Raw genomic sequence first — 15,975 nt, forward strand, 5'->3', positions numbered from 1 at the left:
CATAGCAAATTTCACAGCTGAGGATGATGAAATGATTTAATTAGAATGCGTTTTTAAAAAACTGTATTTACTTCACATTTTCAACCATTTGCCAATCTTTTTTTTAAACCGTGTGCGTGCATCACTCTTTACCTGACTTTGAAATGTCAGCGTTGGAATGCAGCAAGTCATGGGTGTGATGTTAGATTGTCGTGTTTGATTATTATTCTACAGCCTTTGCAAGATGGCAAAGGCAGCGTGACATTTGCGAGATTTTTCTTAGACGCTTGCCCAGAAAATTAGTTTTCCCATCACATGTATAAAGTTCTATCAAAAGAAACCAGGCTGGGTATTGGAATGCCCTTTTCTGATTTTTTTTTTGTGAAGTTATTGATTATTTGTTAATAATTTTTTGTTTGCTTCTTCATTCCACTTAGACTATTGTGAATTCGCCAAGGAAAGGTTCTGAAGGTAATTCATTTCCTTTACAATATGTTCAAATACCGTTAAACATTCCTGTAGAATCAAAGCTCACAAAGCAAATGAGCTCACTTCTTCATTATTCTTATAACCGTTAGCCGGATAATTTGTTTCCAACTTTAGTGATGCTAAACATTCCTTCATGACCAACTGTCTGTTCAAAGCCGCCTTCCCACCATTCCCACCCTTGACTCCAGCGTCAAGTGTGTAGAGCTGATGAATTGAAAAGTAAGATCCTCTATACACTTGGTCATGACTCCCACTTCTTCATCTCTTTCCTGCCCTTCACCTCCTTCTCAGTATCCTACACATGGTAGCCCAAGCCCAGTATTGTTCGGAAGTTTTTCTCTTTGCCATCCTTCCTCCTACGTTTTTCTCAGCACATCTCTTGATTGCGACCCACTGTTTGAGGAAACCATGCTGTAGATGGTACACACTGCTGCCACTTATGTGCTGATGATAGAGGGAGTAGAATGTTTAAACATGGGGTGCCAATGTTTGTTAAAATCTTAATATAAATAGTTTCTGTGTTAAGATTAAAGCCAGCAAACACTGACCCAGATTTATCAGTTGTAATAGCAACAACATTGCCAGCATTCACCGTCATTGCCCTGTGAAACTGACAGAACCTTCTGACGTCTGCATATGCACAGTTAAATGTGTAAATCCAAACATTGCTGTCACATATTCCATGCTCTTCACTGGAAACGCTGTTGATGTCTCAGCTGACAGCAGCCTTTAGAAATCACTGATGTGATGGGATCTTTCCCCTGTATGGTGTAATATTGCAGTTGAAGCTATGCCTTGTTAATAATGGTGAAACTAGTTTTGCAACAATGTGTTAAGTTATAGCCACTTTTGAAGAATCTCACCTTGGAAAACAAATAATTAACTTTAAGGTTTGATTAATGTCACACCTGCGTAAAAGTTGTATAGTTTTTGATTCAACAATTGTTTTTAAGATTTAAGATATTTCAGCTTATAAATGTGTATGCCCCAATCTTTATTTGGCTCTCAATGATCAGCCGCTCCACTGCTGATCGCAAAATCTGGGCCATTTACTCATGCTAACTTTTGAACATAAGAAATAGGAGCAGAAGTATACCATACCATCCCTCGGACCCGCGCAGCCATTCAGTGCAATCGTGGTTGATCTTCTGCCTGAATTCCGCTCTCCTGCATGCTCCCCATATCCCTGGATTCCCTGCGAGTTTTGTTTGGCATTGTGTAATATATATATATATATATATATACTCAACAATGGAGCATCCACAGCATTCCCAGGTAGATAATTCCAATTCCCTGTCTGAGTGTAGAAATTTCTCTTCATCCTAGTCTTAAAAATATTCAACCCTTTATCCTGAGCCTAGTGTGCCCCATGTTCTATTTGCCCCAGCTAAGGGAAAGATGCTCTGTGTCTCACCTATCAAGCCTCTTTAGAATCCTTATGAGATCTCACTGTTCTAAACTCCAGCGAGCCTAGGTCAAATTTACTCAGCCTCTCACCGTGGAACAAACCTTTCCTTCCAGCAGCCTTTGCTGTACGACCTCCAATGCATGTATACCCTTCGTAAAGAATTTCCATCCATTCATTTAGCTAAGAATGATAAATAAACAGGAAACTTCAGTTTCACAACATTGCTATATTGTACAATCCAACTAGTGTAATCATCTTAAATGTCACATTGACTTGACCCAGTGTTAACCTTATTTACAGCAGAATGTGTACCATTCATTTCAATTGAATCATCACCTTAGTGTAACATGTCAGCAACCTTTGTCCAGCAAAGAAAGCTAAATAATTTGCAGCAGCGAAAATTACACAAATCCATAATGTGTCTTCCATCCTGCTTGATGTCATTTTGTTTTAAAGTAATTCTTTAGGACCTGTTTCTCCAATTTACATTGCAGGTCATCACTGTTGCCCTCCTCGTTGCACGGGTTATTACAAGTCAGCTCGTTTAACGTTGATCTAACATGGGGTCCTGAGAAGAAAGGTCTTTCTCTGCACTCAATTAGGGAAAAAAACCTGAAGTAAAGTTCTGAAGCAAGAATATTCCGTACCGGCCTCCCCGAACAGGCGCCGGAATGTGGCGACTAGGGGCTTTTCACTGTAACTTCATTGACGCCGTCTTGTGACAATAAGCAATTATTATTATTATCCAAATGAGGGGGTTTTGTTTTTCAAACAATAAGTTGATGACTGGGCTGCTCATTAAAAAGGCCCGTTTCTTGACTCTGCATTCTGTTGTCAGTGTTGGAGTCCCAGGACTGCCTGCTGTGGGTGAGGCACAGAAGTCATTTTCAAACCTGCGAACGAGAGGCATTTGCTATTGTACCCAGGCCACAAGACTGGTTTGGGTGCAAAATACAGGATGCAGAGTACTTATCATTCAGGAGGCTGACTTTGCAAACATCTGATTAACTTTAGATCCCACAAGTAAGATCCTTGTTCTGTAAGTGAGGCAGGTACTGTAAAACCAGCAAATGAGCCATTTACAGCACGTGAGGAAAAGTAGCCATTTGTAAGTCCCTTACTTATCCCTTGCTGCAATCCCTTTGAATAACAGTGCCCAACAAGTAGTGGTAGTGAGCCTACTCCTGCAAAGAAAGCAAGAATACTATCAGGCTAGCAGTGAAATTGGATGTTTCAAAGTCTCTTGAGGCTAGGGAATGAGCAGTCAACAATTGCTGGAGTGCTTGGGACAAGCCGATGAAAATTCCGAAGAACAATCTGTAGTAAATGCTGACAAAATCAAACAAAGTGCGCCATGTGTTACACCTGTAAGTGCTGCCAGAGTGAGCCTGACTAGAAGCAGCATAGTCTTCCAAAGAAATGTCAAAAGCCTGAATGAAGGTTTACAGACTTAAGCTGGGTGAGAATTCTTAGTCAGAAAGTTTCAATCTTAGGCATTGATGGTTTAATCATTTCATCAGGTATTTCTCTCTGAACAACATTGAAGTGTCCAGTGAAGCAGCAAGTGCTGATATGGAAACAGCTGGTGCATTCCCTGCCTAACTGTAGTGAGTCAGTGAAGAAGGCGGCTACTCACCAAAGTTTTTTTAAATGTTGATGAGACGGGAATTCTTTGGAAATATCTGCCACAGAGAACATACATTTTGAAAGAGGAAAAGACAGCGCTAGGATTTACAGCTGCCAAAAGTCACTTAATTCTTCTACTTGATGTAAATGGTGCAGGAGATTTTAAGATTCAGCCCACGGATGTTGAGCGGTTATTGCAATGAATGGCTGTTTGTCATTTGGCATTAAAATAAGATAACAAAGGCACTTTATCAAGAATGGTTCTCTGTGTATGCCATCCTTCCCTGGAGGGCACATTGCGCCAGAGATTATTTAGCCTTCCATATATTGTTCCTTGTGGTTAATTGCCCAGGTCATCCTGTCATCCTTGAATTGTCTAAAAATGTGACGGTGAATTTTCTGGAACCCAAAATGACTTTTGATACGGCCCATGGAACAGGGAACAGTAACAATATTCAAAGCCTACTACCACGCCATGCATTCTCCCAACTCATCAAGGCAACAGATGAGAATGCACCAGTATTCGGGGGATTTTGGTGTGGCTACAACATCCTCAAGGGCATTAACAATATTGTTGATTCATGGCATGAAGTCATAGAGCGCGATTCAGTGGCCTCATTGCTCTCGTGAGAGCATGACGAGGCTGGTGAATAGTGGGAGAGGCCAAAGATGAGGACCGCGCCAAACCGTTCAAGATGCAATCCGCCCACTCCCATAGGCAAAATCGGGATCCTGCCATAGCGTGGTGAGAAACCAATGATCACTAATTAAGCCCGATTTCCATACAATTAACGGGAGCCACCCCATATCCAACGGCCTGCCGTGAACCAGCGGCCTCCCCAGCAAGTGGTCACGCGGGCGCAGATTAGTACTGTATTCCTTTTAAAAAAACATGAACCTGATGGAAGGGCTTCTCTGAGAAGCCGAGGAGGTGAGTAGTCATCTTCACTCACAGGCAAAGAGCCTGGGGGCACTGGGCTTGCTGGCCTCTGTATTTGGAGGGGGATGGGGAGGGTGGTCAGCCTTGGTTGGGATAGGCCACTATGGTGGGGGGACAACTGCACATGGGTGTGCCATGCCAACCCCTGGATTGTGTACACCCGAGGGGCCTCACGGTAGCATGGTGGTTAGCATCAATGCTTCACAGCTCCAGGGTCCCAGGTTCGATTCCCGGCTGGGTCACTGTCTGTGTGGAGTCTGCAAGTCCTCCCCGTGTGTGCGTGGGTTTCCTCCGGGTGCTCCGGTTTCCTCCCACAGTCCAAAGATGTGCGGGTTAGGTGGATTGGCCATGCTAAATTGCCCGTAGTGTAAGGTTAATGGGGGGATTGTTGGGTTACGGGTATATGGGTTACGTGGGTTTGAGTAGGGTGATCATTGCTCGGCACAACATCGAGGGCCGAAGGGCCTGTTCTGTGCTGTACTGTTCTATGTTCTAGGGGCAACCCCAGTCCCTGCCTGTCTGCCTCACCGACCACCCATTACTCCCACTGACCGCAGAGGCCTCTGGCCATGTGGCTGAATGCTAATAGGAATTGGACGTTGTAGATAAGTGAGCACTTCATACACCCACGTGGATTCCCGTGGGTGGGTGTGCTATTTAGCATGTGGGGGTTATTGCCTAGCATTCCAATCAGACCGTGAAGGCTGGACAACGTTAAAGTCTCCTATTATTATTGCCCTCTTGTTCTTCGAAGCAGAAATTTGCTCTTACTCGCTCCCTTTCACAATTTGGGGGTTTCCAGTATACTCCCAGTAGTGTGACTGCCCCTTTTTTATTTCCAAGTTCAACTCAACGCCTTGTTTGTTGACCCATTTAGTATATTATCCCTTCTCACAATTGGATTTGATTCCTTACCATTAGTGTTGCTCCCCCTCCTTTTTCATGTCTCTGTCCTGTCTGAAAACTCTACACATGGATATTGAGCTGCCAGTTCAATATGGGGAGGAGGCAGGAGAATGGGGATGAGAAAAATATCAGCTATGATTGAATGACGGAGTAGACTCGATGGGCCGAGTGGCATAATTCTGCTCCTATGTCTTATGGTCTTATCTTAGTTACAGCACATTATGCCATCCTATTTGCATGATTGACTCCTTTTTATAGCCAGGAGAGAAATGAATTAGTAGGACTGTTTTCTCTCTTCGCCCCTTCATGTCTTTTGGCAGCATAGATTTAGCAGGTATAAGCAATCTGTTTTGCAATTCTGCACCTTTATAACTGGTTGCTCGCGATCTGGCCACAGTTCTTTTAGCTTCAGTTCCCTGCGGTGAAATTCTGTATCCTTCAGCTCAGTGCTTTCTGCTATGATGAACTAATGAAGATTGGGAGCACAGAATTTGGGAATTGTGAGGCAAGAACTCAACTTTCAACATAGCATGGTGTCCAGTGTGATTGGGCGCAATGGGTAATCTTCCCTGTACCACTGTTTATCTAACTCTTTCTTTCTATCTCTTGTCTACGCCAACTGCTGACATACAGGTACTACCAGTATGGGAACAGGCTGATTTTTGCAATACCATGTCCATTCTTGTCTGTGGGCATGAGAATTAACTTTACTTTCAACTGGCAGATCATGGTGCTGGATTGTTCAGGATTGGGTTGTGGTTGGTGTCCAAAATATAAGTTTTACATTTCAACAATGGCTGTGCCTCAGAAGTACTTTTTGACAGTATAACACTTTTTTGGATATTGTGAAATCATGCAAGTTGTTATGCAAATCTAAGCTTTATTTTTCTTTTCTCTTTATCTTTGTTTCTCTCATTTTATTTTAAGACTGTAGTGCAGGTCTTCACAGTGCCCCTCAAAGAAGCATTATGTTGAATTAAACATCCAATATTTAAAAAGATGTCCAAGTATAAAAGAAAAAATATGCAATTTTCAATCAAAGTGTGCTTATTGTACTCATTGAAACACCTGTAGTTAAACCTGAAACAATATCCATAGAATCCCTACTTGCAGAAGGAGGTCCATTGCGTCTTCACCGACCCCCCCCAAAAAAGCACTCTGCCCAGGCCCACTTTCGCTATCCCCATAACCCCGTAACCCCGTAACCAAACCTGCACATCCCTGGACACCAGGGGGCAGTTTAGCATGGACAATGCACCTAACTTGTACATCTTCACTCAGTAAAGGTAAAGTCGCCATAGTCCCAGATGACCATAGGCTGCTTTCCCCTTTGAAGGAGACGGCTGACTGGTGGTGATTTACCCTGAGGATCACCACACCTGAGGGGCAAGGTTGAGAAGGCAGGCATTCATGAATAACCTACTTTAAACAATAACGGCAAGGACAAAAAATGAGCTGGTATGTTCTATTCACTACTTCCATGATCCTTGGATGCAGGGATTGAGGGTGCAAAGAGGTCTAGATTAGCAAACAACCAACAGTAGCTATAAATCAGAGAGGAGGCTGAATCATCCCTGGGTTTTTCTAACAATTGACTGACTCTCTGATACCTGTTTACATTTGCCTGAAAAAGATCTTTGGAATAACAATTGGCTGTAACTCAAAACACTCTAAATCCGGAGTTACCATTGGTGGGCGTATTCAGCTTTGAAGAATGTCCTTTCTCGCAGTTTGACTCCAGTTTTTTTACCCTGAATCCTAATAATGAGTTCAATTTATTTTTCACCAATCCTCTTCCTACCGCTGCCCCCAGAAAGATTCAAAAATAAGCTGCATCAGAAGCACCACACTGCGCTTCGTTCTTTTCTTCAGTTTCACTAAGTATAACTTTAATCCACAGTCCACTCAAGATTTACTCTCCTGAAGTCAGTTTTTCATGGCCTGTTATTGTTCTGTGAACTCTGGATGTCTTTTACTTCCTTTAACCAGCATTGAGCATTGACGAGCTGTTCTCACCTGTTTGGAATCTGGGCAGCGCTGTAAGGTCATCAATGTAAGGTCACAGAGTTGAATTCATTGGAAATGCCTGTTTACTCACCAGAGTGATGCAGCTGGGGAAAGGCTAAAACGTAACAGTGACCAACCATTTTAGTGCTGTGTTATATGGACAGATGTGCTTTGCCAAGTGTTCTCTGCAAATGTGAGCTGCAGTTTTCTGTGGTGGATTCTGCTTTATGGAAAGGTAACTGAAAGGTAGACGTTTGGGTATCTAGCCTCTTCATCTACCTACTTGTGGTTTCATGTTCTCTGGCTGTCTGCAGTCTACGATATTGTGATCTTCTCCTTTCCAATGAAATATTTCTGTGCTTCAGGGTGTGCAGAGCCTCAAATGAGCCAATCTCACAGCCTTTCATCTGTGCCCTTGAATTTATATTTTCGGCTATTTTTTTTCAATCTTGCCATGCAATTGTCAACACGCTCATCTAACTTCTGCCTCAGGCCTTGAAATTCATATCAGTAGATTGGATGATTTGACTGTGGATGGATGTGTACTATTTTTTCACAGAATTTTGACTGGATTGCTGAATTGAGTCCTCACTCAGCTCCTAACTATTCAGCAAATTTATACCATTCTCTTCTGCCCACAGAGGGACGTAGGTGATCCTTTCCTCTTTGCAATTACCTTTTACAAAGCTACTACATGTTAGTCTGCACTTTTGCTTAAACCTCTCAAATGCCTCCACGACATTGTCAACCTCCCAACTCATCATGGGCTGGGGCTGTGTACTTATTGCTGCGGTGCCATTTTGTTCTTGCATGATTCACTCAGACTTTCTCCCTCTCTCTCTCTCTCTCTCTGTGTCACTAATTCGAGTTGATCCTTTCAATCTAATTCAGCAATACATTTGTTTAAAATGTTTGGGTTTTGAACTCAGACACCTGCTGCCACCATGTTATGTCTTCTGGTTCCCATTAGTTAGAAATAATCATACTTTAGACTCAAAATGCTGGGAGTTAATCAAGTGTATTTTCCTCCGCTTCCGTTTGTGGTTGGTGGATTGACACATGGCCGCTCGGCGTATAACTCCAGTACAACTAAAATGTGGCATATGCATTCTCGTGGCAATTATTGTCTAGTTCTTTTTGAATAATATAAGAATCTATCCATCACGTGATTTCATTGGAACTTGCTGGTGCTAGGGGAGCAATTGCATCCTGGGTACGTGGTGGCCCTCTTCTTCATTCTGAGTCAAATGGGAGATTAAAAAGTGATCTGTGATTTTTCTCCTGGTTGCTCGCAGAAGTGGCTGCAAGCTTGATCCTGGATTCCAGGCGTTTCTACTTGTGGGGAGGATCACAGCGCGAGGCCATCAATGTAAGGCAGTCATTCCAACAGGAAGTTCCAAATAAACTCTCTTACCCAAGGAGTGGTGAGAATGTGGAATTGGCTACAACAGCTAAGCGGCTGAAATGATTAGTATTGATTTAAGAGGAGGCTAAATAGGCACGTGAGGGAGAGCGAAATAGACAGTTACTATGGTAGATTTAGATGAGGAAAGGTGGGAGGGTGCTTGAGTGGAGCGTAAACATTAGCATGGACTGTTGGGCTGAATGGCCAGTTTCTGTGTAATTTATCCTATGTCATGCTACGTAAAATCCACGAGCAACAAAGAAAAGAACAGCAATATCATTCACAATGTTTTTCTCTGGCTTTCATGGGGGCGGCACGGTGGCACAGTGGTTAGCACTGCTGCTTCACAGCGGCAGGGACTCAGGTTCAATTCCGGCCTTGGGTGACTATCTGTGTGGAGTTTGCACGTTCTACCCGTGTCTGTGTGGGCTTCCTCTGGGTGCTCCGGTTTCCTCCCACGATTCAAAGACGCACAGGTTAGGTGAATTGGCCCTGGTAAATTGCCCCTTTGTGTCCAGGGATGTGCAGATTAAAAAGTTGCGGGATAGGGTGAGGTAGTGGGCCTAGGAAGGATGCTCTTCCACACGGATGGTGCAGACCCGATGGGCTGAATGGCCTCCTTCTGCACTGTAGGCGTTCTATGGTTCTTTTCGCTTTGTCAGCGATCCAAGATTTTTTTGAAAAGGTTTGTACCATCAATGCTGAAGTCACAAAAAAACAACTTCAAGACTGCTACTGTTAAGAACTGCAGGACTTCCATGGCCCCAGACTTGCCAGGTTCTTCAACCGTTCCCCCCCCCCCCCCCCCCATTAAAACTGGAACCATGCATTTTATTATATTAGAAGATTGCTGGTGGTGGTGTTCATGGTAAGTTGCGTTATTTTGTTTGGGCAGAAGTATAATCCTCCACGGGCTGGAGTCTTCCGCCCGCCACAAGAGCACCACGGGCGAGACGGCGACAATGGGGAGAAAGCCATTGACCTCTGGCGGGATTCCCCGGTCGCCGGACAGACGCGGCCAGAGAATCCCTCCCCAAGTACTTTGCACAGTACAAAGTATTTAAGGAATGTAACAGTGTCACTTCATGGTCTGCGTTAATTGTTACGCTTTGGTAAATAAGAACATTTGTCTTTTGTTTCATACAGATTTGAAATAGCTAAAACTGGCAGCTGCCCTGATGGCAAAACACAAAATATGTCTTGGAGCTGAGTTCACTGTGGAACCAAGTCAAGTTTGTCAGGGTCTCGGATTTTCTACTAATCTAAATTCCAAATGATTATTCTAACATCTCGCATGGGACCTACGGGGTGGGAATGTTTATTTTCCTGTGCTCCTTGCCGAGTACGAGCTCCGTTGCTAGGAGCAGGGTATCTCAATTAACCAAGAAGCAAAACTTCAGCCAGTGAGGCACCAACCGGAATAGGAACTCAGGAGGGATCTACCAGGCAGTGTACTTATCGTTTGTGTAATTAAAACTTTGTTCCTTATTTTACTCCATGTGGACTCCCATGTCCTTTTTAAAATTATGGTATTAAAATGTACAGTTCCCACCCTTTAAATTGGGCTTTTGGCATTGAACTCATTTGTCTGTTATAAGAGTTGGATGGCACAATGGCTGTGTTAAAATCCTGGATTGTCTATCAGTCAGCACTGTAGGTGTAACTTAGACTACACAAGAATGCTTTATTTCAAGAAGGCGGGCTCATCATCACCTTCTCAAGCATATAAGAATGTGAGACATCCGGTGGTGGCTATGAAGGACTAAGTCGCACATTTGGTGGCTCCCGCTAAGGAAGGACTTTTGGACCTTTCCCCTGTTTTTCTACCGGACTTGAATTGTAAAACGGATGTTAGTGGCAATTGAAACTGTTCTATGTTCTATGTTTACTGAATTCCCACTTCGCTGCCTGGAGAGAAGGACTAGACGTGTTGGTAAGGGCAGAAACAAAAAGATAGAGAAGGCTTGGGCTGTAGCTGCAACAGAAGACAGCATGGCAGAGGTTCCGACCTTTGCCTTGTCGACCCAGCAGTCGATGGAGCAGCTGATGCAAGTCATTCAGGAAGGCTTTGCTATGCAGAAACGGAACTGCTTAGACTCGATAAAAGAGTCGATTGAGCGGTTGGAGCATAGATTGGACGCCCAGGATAGGGCGATCCAGAAGGTGGAGAAGGCACTGGCTGAGCAGGAGAAACATCAGACTGCGGAGGAGCTGGAGTTGGGGATGCTGAGGGACCAGCAGAAGAAGCTCCTGGAGAAGATGGAGGACCTAGTAAATAGATCCTGCCGGCAGAACCTAAGAATAGTCGGGCTCCCGGAGGGATCCGAAGGAATGGATGCTGGGGCATAGATCGCAGACATGTTTGTGAAGCTGCTGGGGGATGGGGCATTCTCCCAGCCCTTGGAGGTGGATAGGGCTCACAGAGCACTCGCGAGGAAGCCGCGAATGGGAGACCCCCCCCCCCCCCCCCCGAGGGCAGTAGTGGTGAGATTCCACAGGTTCTCGGGTAAGGAGCGCATTCTAAGTGGGCCAAGCAGACACAGAGCAGTAATTGGGACAATTGCATCCTGTGGGTTTACCAGTGTTGCTCGTTCTGGGTGAGTGTGCTTAACACTCAATTTGGCTCTGTTTCGTTACTTCGCTCTGGAGTCGCCAGGTATCGTTAAGATACCGCCACAAGTTTCAAGGTTAAGTTCAAAGCAATAAAACCATACACCAATTAGTAAGTTCAAACAACTGAGTTTATTATAATACAATTATAATACTACCCATGCACACGCTAAGAGGATTAAACTATTCCTACCACTAAATAAACCAATACTTATCTCAAGGGAACTTCCGGATCAGGGGACAAGGCCTCTTGTTCTGCTCTGGTCTGCAGACTTCAGGTTGGTACGGGTTAAAAAGGGGTGAGGAGTGTCTATCTCTGGTACCGATCGTTGTGAGACTTACTTGCTGGCGGCTGCTGTCTCAAACCTCCTCTCTCTCGTTCAAGGTCTTCTTCGCAAAAGCTGGTCGAGGTGCTGGTCCAGAGAGGAGGGCTGGTCAAGGAGGGAGGAGGGCTGGACAAGAAGAACAAACTAAGTGTGGGACCTGTCTTTTATAGGTCCCAGGGCTCCGTGCCCTTTTGGGCGGACCCTTTTCCTGCTGGGAATCGATTGTGTCTCTTCCCAATCGATATGTTTAAATCCCCCCCAATACTGAGGCTGTTCCTTGGCTACTGGGCGGGCGTTTCAGGTGCTTTGTTTTCGGACCCCGCTGGTGCCGGGATGTCTGTTTTCCCATACACTGTTGCAGTTACTTCCCCGTTTGTGTCCATTGTCCCTGGGATCGTTCCATTACTATGTTAACTATCCCGGAGATTGCCTCATTAGTATGCGGAATGTTCGTTTCGGTGCTGTCTGCTCTCTCAGCAGACAGAATCCACATTTGCTTGGTGCAGCCCGCTGGTGCTGCAAACATTGTCCATTTTAACCTGCAAGCTTTGCGTTCCTCCATTTTGTATTTAGGGACTGGCCAACCTCGGTGGTTACACCAGGACCTGAATGTAGAGGTGGCCAGGAGGAGAGCAGGCTTCAACCAGATCAGGTCGATCATTTTTAAAAAACAGGTGAAGTTTGGACTGTTATACCCAGCCTGTCTCTGGGTCACGCATGAGGATCAGCACTTCTACTTCGAGTCGTCTGAGGACGCGTTGGACTTTGCGAAAAAGAAAGGGCTGGTGATGGATTGAGAACTTTTGAACTTGGCTGCAACGTTTATGGTTTTTTTTTTTTCTTTTTGTTTCTCTGTTGTAAAAAGTTTCCCATTTTGCGTTTCATGGAAGATGTTTGGGATGCCGTTTGCATTGATTTGAAACCAGCGGTAGAGCCTAGTGAGTTAAGGTTTTCATTTGCACACTGTTGGGAGATGGAGGTGTGCTTGTTTTGATCTTGGTGTTTTTCTGTTGGGCAATTGTGTGGGGATTGTTTGATGTTGGGCGCCTGGGATGGGGGACACTAAGCTAGCTGGGCGAACTGGCTCTTGGAAGCGCAGTGGGGGATGTGCATATGTTTGGTTTAGTAAAGGGGTTGGGTTATAGGGTGTTATTACTTGGGGGGGGGGGTGAATGTTCTGATGACGAGGGAGGGATTTGGGCTGAGGGATAGAGAGGAGGTTGGGGGCGGGGGCTGCCTGGGGATGGACTGGTGGAGGTGCGGAGCACGGGCTGGAGGCGAGCCTAAAAAAAGGGGATGGCTGATGGGGGGGGGGGGGGGGGGGGGGGGAGGAATGAGCCCCACAACTAGGCTGACCACCTGGACTGTTTGAGGGTTAAATTGGCCAATCAAAAGGACATGTGTTCACGCTTCTTATGGGATCGAAGGCAGACGTGGTAATGTTGCAGGAGACGCACCTTAAAGTTACGGACCAGGTTAGACGGAGGAAAGGCTGGGTCAGTCAGGTCTTTCACTCGGAACTAGATTCAAAGACTAGAGGGGTCGCGATCCTGATGAATAAGCGGGTGGTGTTTGAGGCGGGTAGAATAGTCTCAGACGTGGGAGGTCGGTGCATTATGGTCCGTGAGAAGCTACAGGGGGTGCAGTTGGTGTTCGTAAATGTGTATGCGCCAAATTGGGATGATGTGGAGTTTATAAAGAGGATGCTGAGTAAGATAGTGGACCTGGACTCTCACAGGCTGGTCGTGGGAAGGGACTTCAACACGGTTATGGACCTTGGCTTGGACCGGTCAAGCTCGAAAACGGGCAGGGTGCCAGCAATGGCAAAGGAACTATGAGGGTTCATAGAACTGATGGGGGGGGGGGGGGGGGGGGGGAGGTGGACCATGGAGATTTGGGTAGCCGAGGGTGAAGGAGTTCTCCTTCTACTCACACGTGCATAAAGTGTATTCCCGGATTGATTTCTTTATTTTGAGCAGGGCCTTGCTGGCTGGGGTGGTGGACACTGGGTACTCGGCGATTACAATCTCAGACCATGCTCTGCGCTGGGTTGACCTGCAGGTTAGTAAAGACAGTAACCAGCGCTCTGGAGGTTGGATGTGGGACTTTTGGTGGATGAAGGGGTGTACGAGCGGCTGAGGAAATGAATTCAGAGCTACCTGCAGCTCAATGACACAGGAGAAATTTCAGCAGCGGTGGTGTGGGAAGCACTGAAGGAGGTGGGCAGTGGGGAGCTGATCTCGATCCGGGCCCATAGGGAGAAGGTGGACAGGGCGGAGACTGACCGACTGGTGAAGGAGATACTACAGATTGATCGGAGGTATGCGGAGACCCCAGAGGCAGGGCTTTTATGGGAATGACGGAGGTTACAGGCAGAGTTTAGCTTGCTGACCACAGAGAGGGCGGTGGAGCAGCTGAGAAAAGCGAGGGGTCGATCTATGAACATGGACAGAAGGCCAGCAGAATGCTTGCACAGCAGCTTAGGAAAAGGAAGGTAGCAAGGGAGATAGGGAAAGTAAAGGACGAAGATGGGAACCTGGTTGGGGATTCAGTAGGGGTGAATAAGGCATTTAGGGATTTCTATAGCGGGCTGTACAGGTCGGAACCCCCTCCGGGGCCGGAGGGGATGAGGCACTACTTGGAGGGGCTGAATTTCCTAAAGGTTGACGGGGGGGGGGGGGGGGGGGGGGGCTGGTCGAAGGGCTGGGGGTTCCAATCGGGCTGGAGGGGATAGTGAAGGGTCTGAAGGCCATGCAGGTGGGTAAGGCCCCGGGGCCGGACTCACAGTGAAGTTTTAAAGAAAGTTCTCGGGGATATTGGGGCCGGATGTTCAGTGAGGCAAGGGAAAGAGCTGCCCCCGACGGGAGATGATTTCGCTGATTCTGAAGCGGGCCAAGAACCCAGAGCTGTGTGGGTCCTATAGGCCGATCTCCCTGTTGAATGTAGATGCCAAGTTGCTGGCCAAAATCTTGTATCCAGGATTGTGTTCCAGACGTTATTGGGGAGGACCTGACTGGGTAGGCAGTTGATGGCCAATGTAAGAAGGCTGTTAAATGTGATCATGATGCCGCCGGAAGATAGGGAGGTGGAGGTAGTGATCGCAATGGATGCAGAAAATGATGTGTTGGGTGCTCTGGATCCGTGAAACACATGCAGGCCACCAACACTTAAAATAGTACAACACTATTTTATTACTCTGTAAACTGCTGAACATACTATTACTGTGGGTTACACAATGTTAAGATTAACTAAAGACCTGTGCCTGTCCTAACCAGTCGAATCACTCCGCACGTGGTGAGAATCTGTGCTGTAAACTATAAGCTCTTGTGCTTCTGAAAGGCTGCATCCCGAATGAGCGGGAAAAGTGATGCCCTCTGTCTTTATAGTGAGTGCGTTCTAACGGGTGATTGGCTGCGGTGTTTGTGCATGTTGATTGGTCCTAGTGTATGTCCATCAGTGTGTGTGTCTGCACCATGATATACTGGTGGATATTATGACATCCCCCCCCCCCCCAAAAAAAATTTGTATGTATGTGCCAATAAATAGTGCGAGTGCGTGGACAATGTGCCTAACTATATGTATGGTGCGAAGACGTATTTACAGGACTATGTACAGGAAAACTAAGCTATATACACAAGAAGGTGCTTGGTGCAGAGAACTAGTATGCAACAAAATGAACGAGAGCAATACTATATACAAACCAAGAAAAAAACGATTAAACAAGGCAGGGAAACAACTCAGAGAGTCCATAAATTTGCAAAGTTCATAAATTCAGTGTCTGAGGTGGGCGACGAATTCTGGTGGACCGAAAGAGCATTTAGCTCTATTGAGGCAGAGGCCATGTTCGTGTATGCGTTTGAAAACGCGCTTGAGGCAATTGATGTGCTCCTGCGGGGTGGTGGACCAGATTATTATGTCATCGGCGTAGACGTGAACACCTTCGATTCCCTCCATCATTTGTTCCATGATTCTGTGAAACACCTCGGACGCCGAGATGATCCCAAATGGCATTCTGTTGTAGCAATATCTTCCAAAGTGGAGTATTTAATGTGCATAGCTTTCTGCTAGATTCATCTATCTGGATTTGCCAGAAGCCTTTAGAGGCGCCGAGCTTTGTGAAGAGCTTGGCGTGAGCCATTTCACATGTCAGTTTTTCACGCTTGGGAATTGGGTAGTGCTCCCTCATGATATTTCGATTAAGATCCTTGGGATCTATACAAATTCTTAATTTGCCGGACGACTTCTTTACACATACCATGGAAGTAACCCAGTCAGTTGG

General features: G+C 45.8%; 1 protein-coding gene across 1 annotated transcript in view; it reads left to right on the plus strand.

Moving 5' to 3' along the window:
- The window catches only part of cep72 (centrosomal protein 72), a 216,146-nt gene that overhangs the window by 128,441 nt on the left and 71,730 nt on the right, over nt 1-15,975 (plus strand). The window contains exon 9 of the mRNA XM_038796786.1: nt 417-450. Coding sequence (XP_038652714.1) covers nt 417-450 — 34 coding nt within the window. The remainder of the gene's footprint in view (nt 1-416; nt 451-15,975) is intronic.

Source organism: Scyliorhinus canicula, chromosome 5 (genome assembly GCF_902713615.1).
Source record: "Scyliorhinus canicula chromosome 5, sScyCan1.1, whole genome shotgun sequence".
Classification (NCBI taxonomy): domain Eukaryota; kingdom Metazoa; phylum Chordata; class Chondrichthyes; order Carcharhiniformes; family Scyliorhinidae; genus Scyliorhinus; species Scyliorhinus canicula.